Source organism: Eptesicus fuscus, chromosome 9 (assembly GCF_027574615.1).
Source record: "Eptesicus fuscus isolate TK198812 chromosome 9, DD_ASM_mEF_20220401, whole genome shotgun sequence".
NCBI lineage: Eukaryota > Metazoa > Chordata > Mammalia > Chiroptera > Vespertilionidae > Eptesicus > Eptesicus fuscus.
This window is the reverse complement of record NC_072481.1, coordinates 19,072,245-19,090,983: the sequence shown is the minus strand read 5'-3', so window position 1 is coordinate 19,090,983 and position 18,739 is coordinate 19,072,245. Positions and strand designations below refer to the sequence as shown.

Below are 18,739 nucleotides of genomic sequence, written 5' to 3'. Positions count from 1 at the left end.
TAATACATCATCTCTATATTGTATTGTGAGTTCACCATGCCAAGTCCAGTCTTCCATCACCATTTATTCCCCCTGTTACCCTTCTGCTACCTCCTCCTACCCAGAAGTGAGTTTTATCATCTAGTATAGTTCAAGAAGATAGCATCCTTATGAAGATAGAATGAAGGTTGTAATTTATCTGTATAATGTCAATCTTTAACTGCTCTTCAGACTAGTGGGTTATTTTTCTCATTAGAAGCTTTCTAAGAGTGCAGTTTGGGTTTAAAGTTTCTATTGGGACATAATCTAAAGTATAGACAGTGTATATTAAAATGCAAAATGTGTTCTGTATTATGGTTGTGGATTTTGTTATAAAGCGAAATTTTAAAAACAACTTTATTGAGATATAATTCACATGCTATACAATTCACCTATTTAAAATGTATCTGGAATCTAACTGGCAACCAACTGAGCCACTCCGACCAGACAATTAAATGGATTCTTATACTCTGCTCGTAAGATTGTTCCTGATTCCAGTGATGGCAGATACATTAGTTTCATTTCATTTTTTGAAAACAGCCTGATACTTCTAGATTTAAGAGCTTTTAGGTGTAGAAAAAAACAAAACAAAAACTACAAAAGAACTTTTAGGTGAACATTTTCCATTTTTTATTTTTATTTTTGCCTTTTCTATATGTCATCTTTTGAGACCGGTATTTCAGAATGAAACTTTTTATTGCTAATGAATATGCTTTGATCTCTTCTCCATGTGCAAATAACCATTATTTAAATATAAATATGATCTTCTGTATAGTTGTATAAGAGTCTCTTTCATGTTTTTAGAATTAGTTCCTTTGCAAGTCAGAAATATGCCATTCAGGCCCAGCCGGCGTGTTTGAGTGTTGATCTGTGAACCAGGAGGTCATGGTTTGATTCCCAGTCGGGAACATGCCCGGGTTGCCCTGGAGGGAGCATGCAGGAGGCACCTGATCAGTGAATCTCTCATTGATATTTCTATCTCTCTCTCCCTCGCCCTTCCTCTCTGAAATAAATTAAAAAAAAAAAGCCATTCAGCTAGATGGCTATAGGTAGTAGTTTCTAGATAAGCAGAGATAAGACTTATTATCTAAAATTTTAAACTTTTTATTAGGTTCTTTGATAGCAATTAAAACAGTTTCTCTCTGATTAAAATGGTCTTGCCCTCATTATTGATTTCAGTTTGATCATGATTGGTGAAATTAGAAGAAAAAGACTGGCAGAACTAGCAATGGTGAGGTTTTTGTATTTAACCTTTTTCACTCGGATATCGAGTGTGACTCGACACGGTTAGCATTAGAATAAAGGAATCGAGAAAAAAGCAAGCGAGTGCAAAGGGTTAAAAATCACTAGTATCATAGGTTCACTAACTTATTTTGAAAATAAATTTATTATTTCTACTTTCTAAATGGTCTCTTTTATGTCTCAGAAGTGCTGACATTTTTACATGAGGTGTACATATTCTGGTAATCTGGCAGCAAAATTAAGTTTTGATAACTTAATTATAGTTTATCACTTAGGTCTGTTAGCCATCCTAGCAGAATGCCATTCAACACATTAGATAATCTGTAACTTTCATAGTATTTACTTTAATCGCTAAAGGCAGTAGCAATTTTAATGACATGAAAAATTGAAAGTGCAGCCTAATCCTGGCTGCTGTGGTGACTTTAATCCCCGCCCCCTTTGTATCCTATCCCTACCCCATCATAAAATAAATTATAAAAATAGTATAGTGATCTGGAACAATAGCTGGGCAACCCAGGTGTGGTGGAATTTTTATGCTTGCCTGTGAGAGAACAGAAGTAGTAAAGGGTATATAGGCCTGAATTTGAATTCCACTTCTGATCTTTATCAACTATATGACTTTGGACAAATTACTTCTTTGAACCTTGGTTTTCCCATATATAAAAAATGGAATAATGTCTGTTTTGTAGGACAGTGCCTTCAAACTCAGCAAATGCTGGTATTTAGTGTTGTTATTGACAGTGAATGGGAAATTCATAAATATGATAATGTAGTAGGGTTTGTGGCCACTTGAGCCAAAAGAGAAGCTTTTTGTTTTTTCCCCTCCAGTAATCAAGAAACTGAGCATTGTAATAACTTTTTGCTTTTCTTATAAAATAGGGTAAGAGTGCCTGCATTTTTAGATCTTTAAGACTATTAAGTAGATCATGATAAGGCATATCAAGAATTTGTAGGACTGGACCTGGCATGAAGTCTCAGTGAATATTGTTGTTATTGTGTACAATATATAGTGTAGCAGTAGGTGCTGTGGTATAGACTTACTAGGTTACCCCCTCCTCCCAATGATTGAATTTAAATTAGGTTAATTCTCATATTTTATTTCATTTTCTCATTGCTCAAGTTTTTCCTGCTTTTTTTCACTGCTACCTCCTTCCTGTAATGGTTCTTGGCACTAGCTCTTTTGCTTATATTCTGGATCTATGTTTGTGAAATAGAGCCATCATGATCTAGGCTTCCCTGTGCAAAAAATCCTCCAGAAGAGCAAAGAAAAGTAGGTGTGGAGGAGAAAAGTATCTGACAATTTAGATGCAGTAATTGAGGAAATAAATATTTCAGTAAAGGCAGTTTTAGTCTCAGGGTATAGAACTCTATTCTAGTTAGCAAAAACTCAGGGCATTAAATTAAAGATCAGGGATTCTTTCTGAACCCCAGAGCAGGAAATCTATATGTGGGCCTCTTGGGCACTGGGAGGCTTTCTATTTCCTTAGGGGTTCCATAGTCTCTTGTCTGCTTTTTTTCAGTGCATCCTTTCTCTTCTCTGTGTTGATTGTCGTCTTCTGCTTATTCACCAGGTTATACTTGACCAAAAGTGACAGCCACAACTGCCAAGTCTTCAGGAAATTTCAGTTTATTTCTATAGCTATAAGAATTGCTAAGAGAAGAATCTGATTTGGTCAGTTTATCATCTTTTTTAACCAGGTACTAGGGGAATACTTTTGGTATAGTTGTTGGTGGCCAGAGGCTGTGGGAATCACAAAGTTTATTCCCTTTCTAGACAGGAGTCCTAAAACATGTCTGTTACAGAAAATAATAAAAAAGTGCTGATTTTTATTTTTCCAAGTGAAGTATATAACTCTAAATTATTATTTATTTTATTGATGTCAGAGAGAAGAAGGGAGAGGAGAGATAGAAACATCAATGATGAGAGAGAATCATTGATTGGCTGCCTCCTGCATGCCCCCCTCCCCCCCACTGGGGATTGAGCCTGCAACCCGGACATGCGCCCTTGACTGGAATTGAACCCAGGACCCTTCAGTCCATAGGCCGAGGCTCTATCCACTGAGCCAAACCGACTAGGGCTACTCTTTTTTAATATATAAACTTCCAGTGTTAATAAATACTAATTCAGTGATAGCCTTTAGTCTGAGTTTGGTTCTTGTGTACAAGCAACAGCGAACTGGTTTAACTGGCTCAAGTAAAGGGACATTCATTGTAAAGACACAGTGAGCAGTTATGGGACAGTAATCCAAGGATAGGAATGCTAGCCAAGTAAGGCCAAGGAAGAACTGAACCAGAATGCTATCAAACTTGGTCTCTTTTAGCCCTTGCCGGTATGACTTGGTTGAATGTGGTCTCTGGTTTGATTCTTCGCCAGGGCACATACCCACGTTTTGTGTTTGATAGCCGATCAGGTGCATGCGGGATCCCACTGATCAGTGTTTCTCTTATACATCAGTGTTTCGCTCTCTTCCTCTCCCTTCCTCTCTCTCTTAAAAAAAAAGAAAAAGGCTGAGAATTACAGGGTTGTTTTTTTTTTCTGTTAACCCTCACCGAAGGATATTTTTCCACTCATTTTTAGAGAGAGTGGAGGGGGAGAGACAGAGAGAAAACATCGATGTGAGAGAGACACATTGACTGGTTGCCTCCTACATGGGGATCGAGCCTGCAACTGAGGTACATTTCTTTGACTGGAATTGAATCCAGGACCCTTCAGTCCCTGGGTGGATGCTCTGTCCACTGAGCCAAACTGGCTAGGGAAGTATTTAAAAAAAACTTAGTCTTTTTTAGATCTTTGATTTTGGATGTTGCACCATGTACCATGTATCTGCTTTATTTTGTTCTTTGTGGTTTAATGATCAATAATATTTGCTTGAAAAACTAATAAATTATAATTCATAATGTTTTTGTGTTATTAACTTCTTACATTAGGATTCCTTTGTGCCTAAGTTTAAGTTTCATTTTTTTTTTCTTTGATAGCAATGTTGGCTGGCAAAAAGAGAGACAAAATCTAAATAGAGAGGTAGAAGGAAAATCAGGAGACATAGTGGTATGTACTAGTAAGTCAAGGAATGAAGGAATTTTAGATGGTGACTTTACTGAGATTCTTTTTTTTTAAAATATATATTTTATTGATTTTTTACAGAGAGGAAGGGAGAGGGATAGAGAGTCAGAAACATCGGTGAGAGAGAAACATCAATCAGCTGCCTCTTGCACACTCCCTACTGGGTATGTGCCTGCAACCAAGGTATATGCCCTTAACCGGAATCGAACCTGGGACCCTTGAGTCTGCAGGCTGACGCTCTAGCCACTGAGCCATACCGGTTAGGGCTATTGAGATTCTTTTTCACAAAATGAGAACTGAAAGAACATGCTATGATTTTATTTTTTATTTTTTTTTAAGTTTTGGAATGGATGAGACTGGAGAATGGAAGTTTCTCCGGATTATTTAGCTGGGAATTGAGAAGAGAGAAAAATGAAAGTACTTTTGAAATGCTTAGTTTTAGAAAATAAGTTAGGCCTGGCTGGTGTGGTGCTCAGTGGTTGAGCACCGACCCAGGAACCAGGGTTCGATTCCTGATCAGGGTATATGCCCAGGTTGTAGGCTCACCAGTAGAAGGTGTGCAGGAGGCAGCCATTTGATGTTTCTCTCCTTCTCCTTTCCTCTCTAAAAATCAATAAAGACATTAAAAAAAGAAAGAAAGACAATAAGTTAGATGTTTACATGATCTAGGTACTTCTAATGTATTGATTATGGAAATGCCAGAATAGAACCTCCTGCCGCCCTTGTACCCCCTCCCTCCTTTTCCCCCAAAATGAACAAAGCTTGCCCTGTACTAACTGAGGGTAGGGAAAGAAGGGATGAATCTGTGGAGGAGGCATTTTGGTCTCTTAAAGAGAATGATCTGTGAAGTGGGTCCAGTTGAATAAGTGCCTACTAAGTTGGACATTTTACCTCATTTAATCATTATAACAAACTTGTAACATAGCCCATTATCTCAGTTTTACATATGAGGAAACAGTGAAGTGTGTAACATTCATTGGTGATTCTGATAAGTGTATATGGGACATTGGGTATGGTAAGTAGGGCTTCTCAAGGGGTGATGGAAGGGGTAGGCACTTTATTTATTTATTTATTTATTTATTTATTTAAAAATATATTTTATTAATTTTTTTACAGAGAGGAAGGGAGAGGGATAGAGAGTTAGAAACTTCGATGAGAGAGGAACATTGATCAGCTGCCTCCTGCACACCCCCTACTGGGGGTTGAACCTGCAACCCAGGCATGTGCCTTTGACCAGAATTGAACCTGGGACCCTTCAGTCTGGAGGCCGACGCTCTATCCACTGAGCCAAACCGGCTAGGGCTAGTTTTTTATTTTCCATACTAGCGTTCCCGTTGCAGGAAAAATCCTGCAATAGGGTTTCCTGCTGCACTCTACCCCACCCTGCCTGCTCTCCTCCCTTCTCCCCTAGCCCGCCTTCTCCGCCAGCCCGCCTCCGCTCCTCCCTTCTCCTCCCCCTGGTTTGCTTGCTTCTCAGCAGCTTTGCTCCCTTCTGCAGCTCTTAGCTTCTTTCTACGCTGTCTTGATACGCAAATTAGCCGCCATCTTTGTTGGGGTAATTTGCATATTCGTCCTGATTGGCTGGTGGGCGTAGCGAAGGTGCGGTCGATTTGCATATTTGTCTGTTATTAGATAGGACTAGAGGCCTGGTGCACGAATTCGTGTACCGGTGGGGTCCCTCAGCCTGGCTGGTGATCGGGGCCATCTTGCCTAGTCCCAATTGGGGCTGGCCGGGGACGGACCAAGGGAGGGCTCCAGGGCATGTCGGTTGGACCCCAGCAGCAAGCTAACCTACTGGTTGGAGCATCTGCCCCCTGGTGGTCAGTGTGCATCATAGCGACTGATCAAGCGGTTGGACACTTAGCATATCACGCTTTTATTATATAGGATGTGCAGAATAGGCAGATCCATAGAAACAGAAAGCAGAGTGGAGTTGCCAGGGCATGAGGGAGGGGCATAGGGAAGGGGAGGATGGGGAGTGACTGCTTTGGGGACAGGGTCTCCTTTAGGGTGATGTGATGTATAGTTCTGAGTATGTCTGTTTTGATTTTATAACTTCCTGAGTGGTTAAGCACACACTTAATATGCTAAATTATCGTTCTAATTAGGGCGGAATCCCTGTTAGAAGAAGGCAGATATTGAGGCTTACAAAATAAAGTTCTGGGATCTGGAAATGGAAGGGAAACTCAGAAGCATAGGTCATGTATCATTGGGTGGGATGAAGAGAGGATATAGAGGTAGATCAGGCACTGAAGTGGCCTCTTGCTTTGATTCTTTAATAAAGGGAGTGGGAAATGCCTTTATGGGGAGGGATAGCAGTAGAGAAAGTCCTGGTTGGACATGAGAAAGTTACATTACTGGCAAGTAGCCCTAAGAGAAAAATAGAAAATAATTTTGTGAAATCAAAGGAGATAGATAAGATCAGTTAGTGGAGTCTTAGAAACATTTAGCAAAGTGAAGGGATTTTAGTAAGTAATACTGAAAATTAACATTGACCACTCAAATTGAATTCTAGAGGAAGAAGAGTTTGAGTACAAGAACTTGAAAAGATTATTCTGTCTTCATGAGAGCATTTACTCTGATAATGGTAATTTATAGCCAGCCTTTCTCCTTTATGATAGAAAAGGCTTTTTATTATCTACTTATAATAATATTATTTACATTTCTCTGTCTTCATTCTTTGATTTATCTTAATTCCTGAGCATCTGATTTCTGATCATTAGTTATGTTTTCTAGGAAGAATTTTGGCTGCAGAGTCTGCATGGTGTTGGTGACCATACCAGGTGTAGCTCCCATTTTAAACAATAAGTTCCTTACTAATTAAAAAGTTTTGTGAGAATGATTTGGTCTTTCTGGTGTAGACAACTATGGACAAATGGTTTTAAAATGGAGGTTCTGGACTAGCAAAGAAAACTGCACAAAGTGAGGCTGCTTTCTCAAAAGTCCTCTACGGGAGGTAGGAAGGCAGTACTCAGAGGTAGGTGAGGCAATGGAGACACCCCGAAAGAGGGAGGACTGGAGGTGAAGAGAGAGCTAAAGTGAGTGAGAGAGGAGACCTGAGAGGGTGAGCCAGTGAGCAAATAAGTGGTGAGAGAGAATGAGTGGGAAGATAGAATAGAAAGGAGTGGGAATTGCTGCAAGGGGAGGGTGGGCATATTTTGAAGTTAGGGGGAGGAGAAGTGGAAAGCAAAGACAAAAAGACCATGAAAGCATACTTATCAAAACCAACAGCAGAAGCAGAAGGCAGTTTTATCTAGGGGTGGAAACTTCTGTGGCTGCCCTGTAGAAAGAAAGGACCTTGCTCTTTAAATTGGAAGACCTGGATTTAGATCCTAGCAATGCCATTTAAGTCCTCTTCCCTACTTAACAATGGTTGGGGAAGTCATTTCTCTGATGCTCTGTGTTGTTTTTTTAATATATTTTATTGATTTTTTACAGAGAGGAAGGGGGAGGGATAGAGAGTTAGAAACAGCGATGAGAGAGAAACATCAATCAGCTGCCTCCTGCACACCTCCCACTGGGGATGTGCCCACAACCAAGGTACATGCCCTTGACCGGAATCGAACCTGGGACCTTCTAGTCCGCAGGCCGCCGCTCTATCCACTGAGCCAAACCGGTTAGAGCTGATGCTCTGTTTTTTAATATCTTTTAAAAAATATGTTTATTGAATTCAGAGAGGAAGGGAGAGGGAGAGAGAGATAGAAACATCAATGATGAGAGAGAATTATTGATTGGTTGCCTCCTGCACACCCCACACTGGGGATCCAAGCCAGCAACCTGGGCATGTGCCCTGACCGGGCATCGAACTGTGACCTCCTGATTCATAGGTTGACACTCAACCACTGAGCCATGTCAGCTGGGCTATTTTTTAATGTCTTAAATGGGAATAATCTGTGAGAATGTTGTGATGATTACATAAATATGCATATTGCATGTTTTGTCTTTGCTTAGTCCTACATTTTCCTTGGGAAATAATAGAATTTTCAGTGTTCTTGGTTAAAACTATTTGTAGATTTTTGGATTTTTAAGAAATGTCTAGCTCTAATTAGATGTATGATCAGATTCCTCAGAAAGAGCTAGATACAGAGCTTTGTGCATTTGATTTACATGCTTTGTAAATGTTAACTTTGACCTTAAAACTCAAAATGATTTCATTTAACATGTAGAGTTTCCAGCTAACATCCTGTCCTCATCCTCCCCTATTCCTTTATTTTTACTGCATAGTGTTTAGAGCTCATTCAGTGTGCTTACTTAAAATAAACACTTTACAGTGTGGTCACACTTGCTGTTTCAAGGCCTTTTCAAACTGTTTCACTACAATAACAAGGTTTGTCTCTGTCTTTGTTCTCTTGGCTGAATTTTAGCTTCATTTTTAAAATTAAAAAAAATTATTTTTATTATTAAATTGATTTTTAGAGAGAGAGGAAGGGAGAGAGAAACATCAATGTGAGAGTGAAACATTGATGAGTTGCTTTCCTCATGCCCCCTATCAGAATCAAGCCCACAACCCAGACATGTGCCCTGACCAGGAATCGAACCTGCAACCTTTTAGTGCACAGGACAATGCCCAGGCAACTGAGGCACACTGGCCAAGGCCATTTTAAATTTTATGAATTTATATTTTTAGCAAGCACCTCAAAGCTGTTACATCTTGGTGACACAAGGTACCATTTGTAGCATAGTATCAGTTCTGGGTTTTGAAAAGAATGTGATTTAAAACAATGCAACTGTATTTTTATGTGCTCTCAGTTCAGTTAAATTAAGATTATTGGTGATATATACTAGTAGGCAGCATGTAATAAATCCTTAAGTTGGTTCCCTGAGCTGTATTCTGGTGATTGGTTGCCTCTGGTACACGCCCCGACTGGGGATTGAGCTCTTAACCTAAGATGTGTCCTGACGGGGAATTGAACTCAACCTTTTGGTGTATGGGATGACACTCCCAACAAACTGAGCCAGGGCTAATTTTGAATGTTTTGAATCTATTTCATGCTTCATCCTTGGTCTTAACATTACCTTGTAGTAATGACAGGAATGAGTTAATGGAAGCCCCCAGAAAGGTTGTGATGTAGGTAGTACATTTACTGATAGGTAAAGTTTGAAGGAATTCTTGTGATATGTTATTTTTTCCTGTCTGAATTTGAGATTCTAGGAGCCTTCCCGAGATCTTCCAGTATGGAGAAATGTTGGGGCACTCTGTTATAGTTGGCACCCCTCTCCCTGTGGTTTATGAAAGAAATACCATATCTTATATCTATCCTCAAGGGCAGTCTACAAATATTTGCTATAAATCAGAAAAGGAATTATCTTCATTTTGAATCCTCAGAACCTAGCACAGTGCCTGGATCAAAGAATACTGGCTAAGTCAAAGCACAAATGTATTTAATTTGGATCAAATGAGTTCCCTAATTTATATGCTCCTGTTTGGGGCCAAGGGGACAAGTACTTGGTCTTTGATTTAGCAACCAGGTTCAGGTTACATAATCATCTTCATGTGCAATTGCTCTTCAGTATGTTGGTCTTTAATAATTAAATTAAAATGGATGAAAAATAGCTAACATAATTCTCATGCTGTAATTTGCTTTTTCTTTGTTTGGATTATATGTTTTTCATGTTTTGAAAACAAAAGGGAATGGGAGGGGAGAAAGCAGGGGTCATTGCTGAACCCTGATGGCTAAAGGTGAGTGTTTAATCTCAATCACTTGAAAATTGTTACTGTCTTTATCAATATCTGAAAGTCAACGAAAGCTTTTCAGTTGTGTTTAATGTGTATGTAAAATTCAAGATGCTAACTTGAAACTTTTCCCTCCTCTATTCTGAACAATAGGTACGATCTATGGATGAACTGAATCATGATTTTCAAGCACTTGCTCTGGAGGGGAGAGCGATGGGAGAGGTAAGTGAATTGGAGTGTCAGAAAAGTGGGCCTGTTTTTAAGGGAAGGTTGGAACTGTCTTTCTTCAGATGTGTTAGAATCTATTCTCCAGAAGTATGTGCTTGCTTTTCCTTGTTGCCATTCTCATGATAGGAATGGAATATTGCAGAATGTTGCCAAAAGGATCTCATAAGAATGTTAACCTTAGCCTAATGTCCTAAAAACAAGATAGAGCAATCAAAATATGAGCACAAATTATTTGGTATTAACTAGTGAGTTGTAAATTGAGGTGTTAAAATTATACAAAATAATTTAATTTTATATACATCCAACATCCTTACCTTTGCTTCATTTTTCATTTGCTGGAGGAAGGGAGATTTAGATTGGTTGTTAATCAAAATACGTTGATAACCTATTTTTAGAGTAGTGCCATTTTTGAGGAAGTTGTTTAGAGCTCCATTGTGAAAAGGAAGGTGTTAGGTTTCTGGCAAAATAATTCCAGAAGTAGAGGCCTGAGCCAGTCATTCCTTGTGTACATAGAATTCAGAAACAAGAATTTTGGTTTGTTGGTAATGTTTAAAATTTGCAAAAACAAAACTTACTATCATCCGTTATATTGGCAGGGAAGATTGCCATAATTCTAAAAGAAAGGGGAGTATAGATGAAGTACAGTTGATTTCTAGTGATTCTAGTTGTTTACAATAAGAATGTATTGGTGATAAGGTAGAACATGCAGTTTGCTTTGATAAAAATGTTACAGGTTCATAAATTGGGGGCTCTGGCTTGTGATTTTCTTGTTCTAGAGAGTTACCTTAAATTTTTCCTTCTGTTTTATTTTTTGTGTATCAGATATTTAAAATTTTCCACATCTATGTTAACGTTTTAAATAAAGGGATAATAGCTATATTATGAATTCTTTTTTGATACCATTCATTAAATACATTTGTTCTTTGATGTAGCCAGTATTCTTTGATCCAGGCACTGTGCTAGGTTCTGAGGATTCAAAATGAAGATAATTCCTTTCCTGATTTATAGCAAATATTTGTAGACTGCCCTTGTGGATAGATATTAAATAGTTAAACTCTTGTGTTTTTTTTTTTTTTGTTTTGTTTTGTTTTGTTTTTGGTCCTGAGATTCTTGCTTCCTTTGTTAAAAGATTTTGTTTCCAACCTTTCTGAATCCTCTTAAGGTCAGAGTCCAGTGTCCTATCATTTTAGGTTCATGGGTTTTTGGTTTGTTCTTGTTCTTTTCCCTTAGAGCTTTAAGAGAATATTGGTAGGTGTCATTGTGTTTCCTGTGCCTGTCTAATATCATTAACACAGTGCACATCAACAAACCATATTGGTTATTGGGTAATAGATTTTCTAAATTAACTACTGGAGCAGAGTTTGAGCAGAAAGTTAACAGATGTGTCTGATATTAAGTATAGATGGGAAAACCACATTTATCTTCTCCACTCATGTGATTCCAATCTGGTCCACTCCACCAAAAATCTAATCCCAGGTTTTAAAAATTAATTCCACAAAATCAAAATAATGTCCTGTTGCTGTTTTGCAAGCAAGTCTTTGTAATCTCTAAAGATGAATTCTAATTGAAGAATAGTGAACAGAATTGAATAGAAAGTGAATTTTATTTAAATGACACTTAAAAGAAATATTTTTAAACTTTCTTTTTTGGTCCAAAAATCCTTCCTTTAAAAGATCTCCAAACCTCATCCTCCTTATTTTTCCTAGAAATGCTATTTTTGGATATATATATACTAGTGGCCCGGTGCATGAAGTTCATGCACATTAAAAGGGGATTAGAGGAAACATTTTAATATTGCTATTTGCCCTTTCTCTATAATAGAAGTGTCAGAGATGAAAGAAAATTAGTAAAATGTATATGAAAATCTTCCTCCTGTCAGAGTCTGGGGCGCGCCGCAGGACCCAGAGTCCAGACCCGGCTGGCCCCACCCTTGGCAAGCCCCGCTGGGCGGGGTGCAGCCTAAGGTCCCTTGGCCCGGCGCCAGGCGGGGGGCGCGCAGCCTCAGGTCCCCTGTCAAGCCCTGCAGGGTGGGGGGGTGCAGCCTCAGGTTCCCCGTCAAGCCCCGCAGGGTGGGGGGCGCAGCCTCAGGTCCCCTGGTGCACGCTGGACGGGGGGGGGGGCACAGCTTCAGGTCCCCTGGCGCCGGGGTGGGGGGCATGGCTTGAGGTCCCCTGGCCCAGCACTGGGGAAGGGGGGGGGGTGCGGCCTGAGGTCCCCCAGCCCGGGTTGGGGTGGAGGGCGTGCCTTGAGGTCCCCCATCAAGCCCCGCCAGGTGGGGGACGCAGCATGAGGTCCCCAGTCAAGCCCCACTGGGCAGGGGGGCGTGGACTGAGATCCCCCATCAAGCCCTGCTGGGCGGGGGGCACAGCCTCAGGGCCCCTGTCAAGCCCTGCCTGGTGAGGGGGGGACGCAGCCTCAGGTCCCCCATCAAGACCCTCCAGGTGGGCGCAGCCTCAGGTCCTCTGGCACCGGGGTGGGGTTGCGGCCTGAGGTCCCCTGGCCCAGCACTGGGGCGGGGGGGTGCACCCCATCAAGCCTCGCTGGGCGGGGGGAGGGGCCTGAGGTCTCCTGTCAAGCCCCACCAAGTGGGGGGCGCAGCCTCAGGCCCCCTGCCCCGGCCCAGCACCACGCAGCCTCAGGTCCCTGTTGATAGCTCGTTAAGGCTCCTTACGGGAACTCGGCCTCCACTGTGGGCGCATCCATCTTGTGTTATGAAACCCCTGCCTCTGCTGTGGGTGCTGCCATCTTTGTGATGGTCAATTTGCATATTCCTGCCTTATTAGATAGGATAATTCTTCAGATCTGTACATAAACATCCTCCTATATAATAAAGAGGTAATATGCAAATTAACCCTCACACCCTCACAAGATGGCTGCCTATGACCAGGCCGGCAGGGGGGTTAGTGAGGGGCTATCAAATGACTGAACAATCAGGCTGCGTGGGGTGACCAGGCAGGCAGGGGGGCAGTTGGGGGCAACCAGACTGGCGGGGGGGAGCAGTTAGGGGTGACCAGGCCGGCAGGGGGCGGGCAGTTAGGGGCGACCAGGCTGGCAGAGGGGGGCAGTTGGGGGTGACCTGGCTGGCAGCGGGGGCAATTAGGGGCGATCAGGCCGGCACGCAGAGGCAGTGAGGGGCAATCAGGCTGGCAGGGGGGCGTTAGTTAGAGGTGACCAGGTGGAGAGATTAGGAGCCAGTGGTCCAGGATTGTGAGAGGAATGTCCTACTGCCAGTTTAGACCCGATCCTGGGGATGGGGCCTAAACTGGCAGTTGGACATCCCCCAAGGGGTCCTGGATTGGACAGGGTGCAGGCTGGCCTGAGGGGACTCCTCCCCCCCACCCCCCTGCACGAATTTTGTGCACCGGTCCTCTAGTAATAAAACATGCATGCATTATCTCATCAGTAACTCTATCAGGTTGGTGCTATTATGCAGATAAGGAAAAAGGCCAATAAAAATGAATGGATTTGCCCAGGATCACACAGCTATTAAGTGGTGGAGCTGTGATTCTGACATGGCTTCCTCTCCAAAGCATGTGCCCTTAGAATAAGAAAGCCAATACTTGTAAAATGATTGACGGTGAAATCTCATTTTAATAAGCTTTATGAAAATTGATTTTTGGGAGTATTCACAAAATGCTTAATATACTTCCCTCTGAAAATACAAATACTTACCGAAATTATTTTTTGGAAGCATTACCAGTGTCTAGGCACAAAGGGGATAAACTAAGTATGGAGTAGTTTCTGTAACAAGGAACTTTCTTTAACTAGTTGAGGAAGCAGTGAATATATATGACAACAGAAAAGTGCACGTTTTTTCTATGTATTTTTCTGAGTTTAGAAAAGGGAGTGATTGGGCTCTGGCTAGTGTGGCTCAGTTGGTTGGAGTGTTGGGTTTGTTCCATTTCCAGTCAAGGCACATACCTAGGTTGGGGGTTTGAAACTTGGGAACCAATCTCTCTCTCTCTCTCTCTCTCTCTCTCTCTCTCTCTCTCTCTCTCTCTTCCTCTCTCTCCCTCTTTCTTTCTCCCCCCCCCCCCCCCCCTTTCCCCTCTCTAAAATTCAGTGAACATGTCCTCAGTGAGGATTAAAAAATAAGGGCGGGGGAAGTGATCAGTATTGGCAGGACTAATTTATGATTACATGAATGGAGGGAGAAATAAGACTTGGGAAACATCTAGTTAGGATTTGCATAGGTGCAAGTTGGGAGTGATAAAAGGGAGATTGGCATAAAAGAGAAATGAAGATATTGTTTATAATAAAAATTTTAAAAAGCACAGCTTTAGTTTAACTTTATTAAATTTTCTTCCCTTTAAGCAATAAAACATCTCTCTGGGAGGGGATGGGTATAAATACAGCCTTTACCCATATAAACTCTAAAATTTCAAGTACATTGCATGAACTTTTAAGCTAGGCATGGTATATTTTTGCTGCAGTTATTTTATGTGTATTTGTATGGGGTGGGGGGGAGGAGAAAAAGAGAAGAAGGAAGGGGACACTTCATTAGAGTAAATACCTATGTCCAAAAATGTAGGAATTTTTAGAATTCAAAGAGAATTGGTTATATTAAAAGTAATTGAAAGTAACGTTCAGGCTACTTGGCTCTTGTTATATTTTTTTCATCAAAGCCACTAGTAGACTCTTGGTGTCATTTTGCAAGATTTGGAGCCTATCTTAGAAATCTTGCTAAAGAAGTGGCTTAAAACATCTTCAAACTTTGCTGGTTGTCTGAATTACAGCTCTTAGCTAAAAGACTCAGAACAAGTGCTTTAATTGCCCCCTATTCTAGAATAGTGGTCGCCAACCTTTCAGACTTCACGGACCACCGGTGGTCCGCTGTTCTAGAATGTCAACATAAAAAGGAAGATAGGGAAATATTTTAGGCTTAAGGCAATAAATTATTTTCAAATATTTCATCCACTGCTTGCTTAGCCCCTTTCATTCAACATAAAGTCAAAGTGCTGAAAAGTTTCAAGGCACATATTTGAGCCTTTATTTACATATGAAAGGATCAGTCAGTAGTTGAGTGTTTTAAGAGATTATCTTTGTTGTACTGAGGGAGGCTCACTAACCTTTGGGTTTGGAGCTCTGCTTCTACATTGGTTTGGTTTATGATCTTGCATGACCTATTTGCTCCACCTGTAGGAGGGCAGCATTATTACTGTTCACGTCCTAAAAAGAGATGGATTTGTAAAGAGAACAGTTCCAATTGGAAAGTACTTTGAGAGCCTTTGACAGAAAAGGCACTTTATTCTGTGTAATTGGTTTTCTAACTTAAAAACTAAGGACTTTTTTTCTTTTTAATATTACTTAATGTCTTATATGTGGTAAACTTGACAGCTTTCAAGTTAATGGTAAACTTGACACCTTTCAAGTTAAGATAGCAGTGATTATTTCTGGGGGAAACAGAATGTATTTAGACATGGCCCTTCATCATTGTTTTAGAATACTGAAGCATAGAAAAACTTACCCTAGGTAATAGACAAATTTGACACCTGAGAAAGGAAATCTGGAAAGTGCGCCTGTATATAATGAATATTGAATACTGACACGTTCCCTGAAAGTAGAATAAAGTGAGATATCCTATATAATAAAGAGCTAATATGCAAATGGTCATCACGCCCTCACACCATAACAGCTTAGACACTCAACACTGGGGAGAGAGGAATGGGGACCAGCCAGGCTGTGGCCCAGGAGAGTTACAAGCCATCTGCCCCACGGTCCCGGGCACCAGCGGCTGGGGCTGTGGCCTGGGAGAGGAACAAGCTGCACGCCCCACTGTCCCGGGTGCCAGCGGCTGTGCCTACGCCTGCGGCCCGGGAGAGGGACAAGCCACCCGCCCCGCGGTCCCAGGTGCCTGTGGCTGCGGCCCTGGTGAAGCTGCCCGCCCACAGTCCCCTGTGGCTGCGGCTGGCCTGGGCAATGCCAGCCTGGGTCCTGGGTGCATGCGACCAACCAGAGGAGGGAATCCTGGGTCCCGGGTGCAGGGTGAGGCAGAGGCAGTTAGGGGTGATCAGGCCAGCAGGGGAGCAGTTAGGGGTGATCAGGCTGGTAGGGGAGCAATTAGGGGTGATCAGGCAGGCAGGCAGAGGTGGTTAGGGGCGGTCAGGCAGGCAGGCAGGCAGGCGAGCGGTTAGGAGCCAGTGGTCCCAGATTGCGAGAGGCAGTCGGACATCCCTGGAGGGGTCCTGGATTGGAGAGGGTGCAGGCCCGGCTGAGGGTCCCCCTCCCCGTGCACGAATTACGTGCACCGGGGCTTCTAGTCTGTAATAAAAGTGTAATATGCTAATTAGACCGGACGTCCTTCTGGATGACCTTCCGGACGAAGCTGGGGTTGTGGGGCTGTGAGGGAAGCCCAAGTCCCAGCTGCCAGAGGTAAGCCAGTGCCGGCAGCTGGGGGAAGGAAGGCCTACCTACTCTTGCACGAATTTCGTGCATCAGGCCTCTAGTATTTAAAATATAGCTTCAGATTCTAATCGGACATTCCATGGGGATTCTATCCATTCGTGTGAGACAGCAGAATGACTTGTAAAGGGAGGAATGTGATAGTGATTTGGAGAGCTGGTAACCCAAAAAAAGGCATAACTGGACTAGAATTTTGAAGCCACAGCTTCTAGTCTTGGCTCAGACATTCATCTCTTTGGACTTTGTTTTTTTCCATCTGTAAGACAAAGTGGGACTAGATAGTGTCCCAGGATCCTTTCAAATCTAAGATTCTTGGATTTTGCCCATAAGTCTGTTTTTAAAAATATACAAAACAACACACACCTGAAACCTGTATGTTCATGTTGACCAGTGTCACCCCAATAAGTTTAATAAATAATAAAAAAATACAAAACAGTTTATTTCTGGGCTCGCTATTCTGTTTCATTAACCTATATGCCTATTTTTATGTCAGGACCATGCTGTTTTGATTACTATGGCCTTGTAGTAGATATTAGATAGCATGATACTTCCAATTTTATTCTTTTTTTTTTCAAGGTTGCTGAGGTTATTTGGGGTCTTTTGTGGTTCCATATAAGTTTTTGAAATATTTTTCTAGTTCTGTGAGATATACTATTGTATTTTAATAGGAATTTTGTCGAATCTATAGATTGCTTTTGGTATGGACATTTTAATGTTAATTCTTCCTATCCATGAACATGGTATACGCTTCGACTTATTTGTGTTTTCTTTAATTTCTTGAGTATCCGATAATTTTCCGAGTAAAGGTCTTCATGGTTAATTAATATTTGACAAAGGCGGCAAGAACATACAATAGGGTAGAGACAGTCAAGTTAATAAATGGTGTTGAGAATATTGGACAGATATATGCAAAAAAATTGAAACTAGACCACCTTCTTATCCTATACAGAAGAATAAACTCAAAATGTATTAAAGACTTAAATGTAGGTCATGAAACCATCAAGATCCTAGGAGAAAACATAGACAATAAGACCTTTGACATTTCTCATAGCAATATTTTTTTTTTTGTAAATCGCCTTGGACAAGGTAAACAAAAGACAAAAATAAACAAATGGGACCACATAAAACAAAAGCTTTTGCAAAGCAAAGGAAACCAACAAAATGAAAAGACAACCCACTGAATGGGAGAACATATTTGCCAGTGATGTATCTGAGAGGGGGTTAATATCCAAAATTTATAAAGAACTTGTACAGCCCTAGCTGGTTTGGCTCAGTGTGTAGAGCGTCGGCCTGCAGACTGAAGGGTCCTGGGTTCGATTCTGGTCAGCGGCACATGCCCAGGTTGTGGGCTCGATCCCCAGTAAGGGGTGTGCAGGAGGCAGCCGATCAATGATTCTCTCTCATCATTGATGTTCCTATCTCTCTCCCTCTTCCTCTCTGAAATCAGTAAAAATATGTTAAAAAATAAAAAACTTGTACAACTCAACACAGAGAAAACAGTCCAATTAAAAAAACGGCAAATGGCCGAAACCGGTTTGGCTCAGTGGATAGAACTTCGGCCTGTGGACTGAAGGGTCCCAGGTTCGATTCCGGTCAAGGGCATGTACCTTGGTTGCGGGCACATCCCCAGTAGGGGGTGTGCAAGAGGCAGCTGATCGATGTTTCTCTCTCATCGATGTTTCTAACTCTATCCCTCTCCCTCTCTGTAAAAAATCAATAAAATATATTAAAAAAAAAAAAACAAGAAAAAAACCCACCAAAAACAAACGGCAAATGACTTGAATAGACACGTCTCCAAAGAGGACATACAGATGGCCAATAAATGTATGAAAAGATGCTCAATGTAACTAATCATCAGAGAAATGCAAATTAAAACCATAGTGAGATAATACCTCACTCCTGTCAGGATATCTGTCATCAATAAATCAGTAAACAAGTGTTGGTGAGGATGTGGAAAATAGGGAACTCTTGGGCACTGGGTGGAATGTAGATTGGTGTATCTATTGTGGAAAACAGTATGGAGTTAACTCAGAAAATTAAAAATGGAGCTGACTTATGACTCCTAGAGATTCCACTTCTGGGGATATATCTGATGAAACCTGAAACACTAATTT

The 18,739-nt window shown here is 41.4% G+C and overlaps 1 protein-coding gene across 13 annotated transcripts in view; it reads left to right on the top strand.

Annotated features, from left to right (window-relative positions):
• PUM1 (pumilio RNA binding family member 1) overlaps positions 1-18,739 on the top strand; it is a 126,168-nt gene that overhangs the window by 19,096 nt on the left and 88,333 nt on the right. For 10 of the 13 annotated variants that reach the window (XR_008557080.1, XM_028155107.2, XM_008147960.3 and 7 more), the window contains one exon: positions 10,149-10,217. The exons of the other annotated variants lie outside the window; for them this stretch is intronic. Coding sequence is in view for 9 of the 10 variants with exons in the window: in XM_028155107.2 (XP_028010908.1) it covers positions 10,149-10,217 (69 nt within the window). In the remaining variant the exon portion in view is untranslated. The remainder of the gene's footprint in view (positions 1-10,148; positions 10,218-18,739) is intronic. 13 annotated transcript variants of the gene reach the window in all.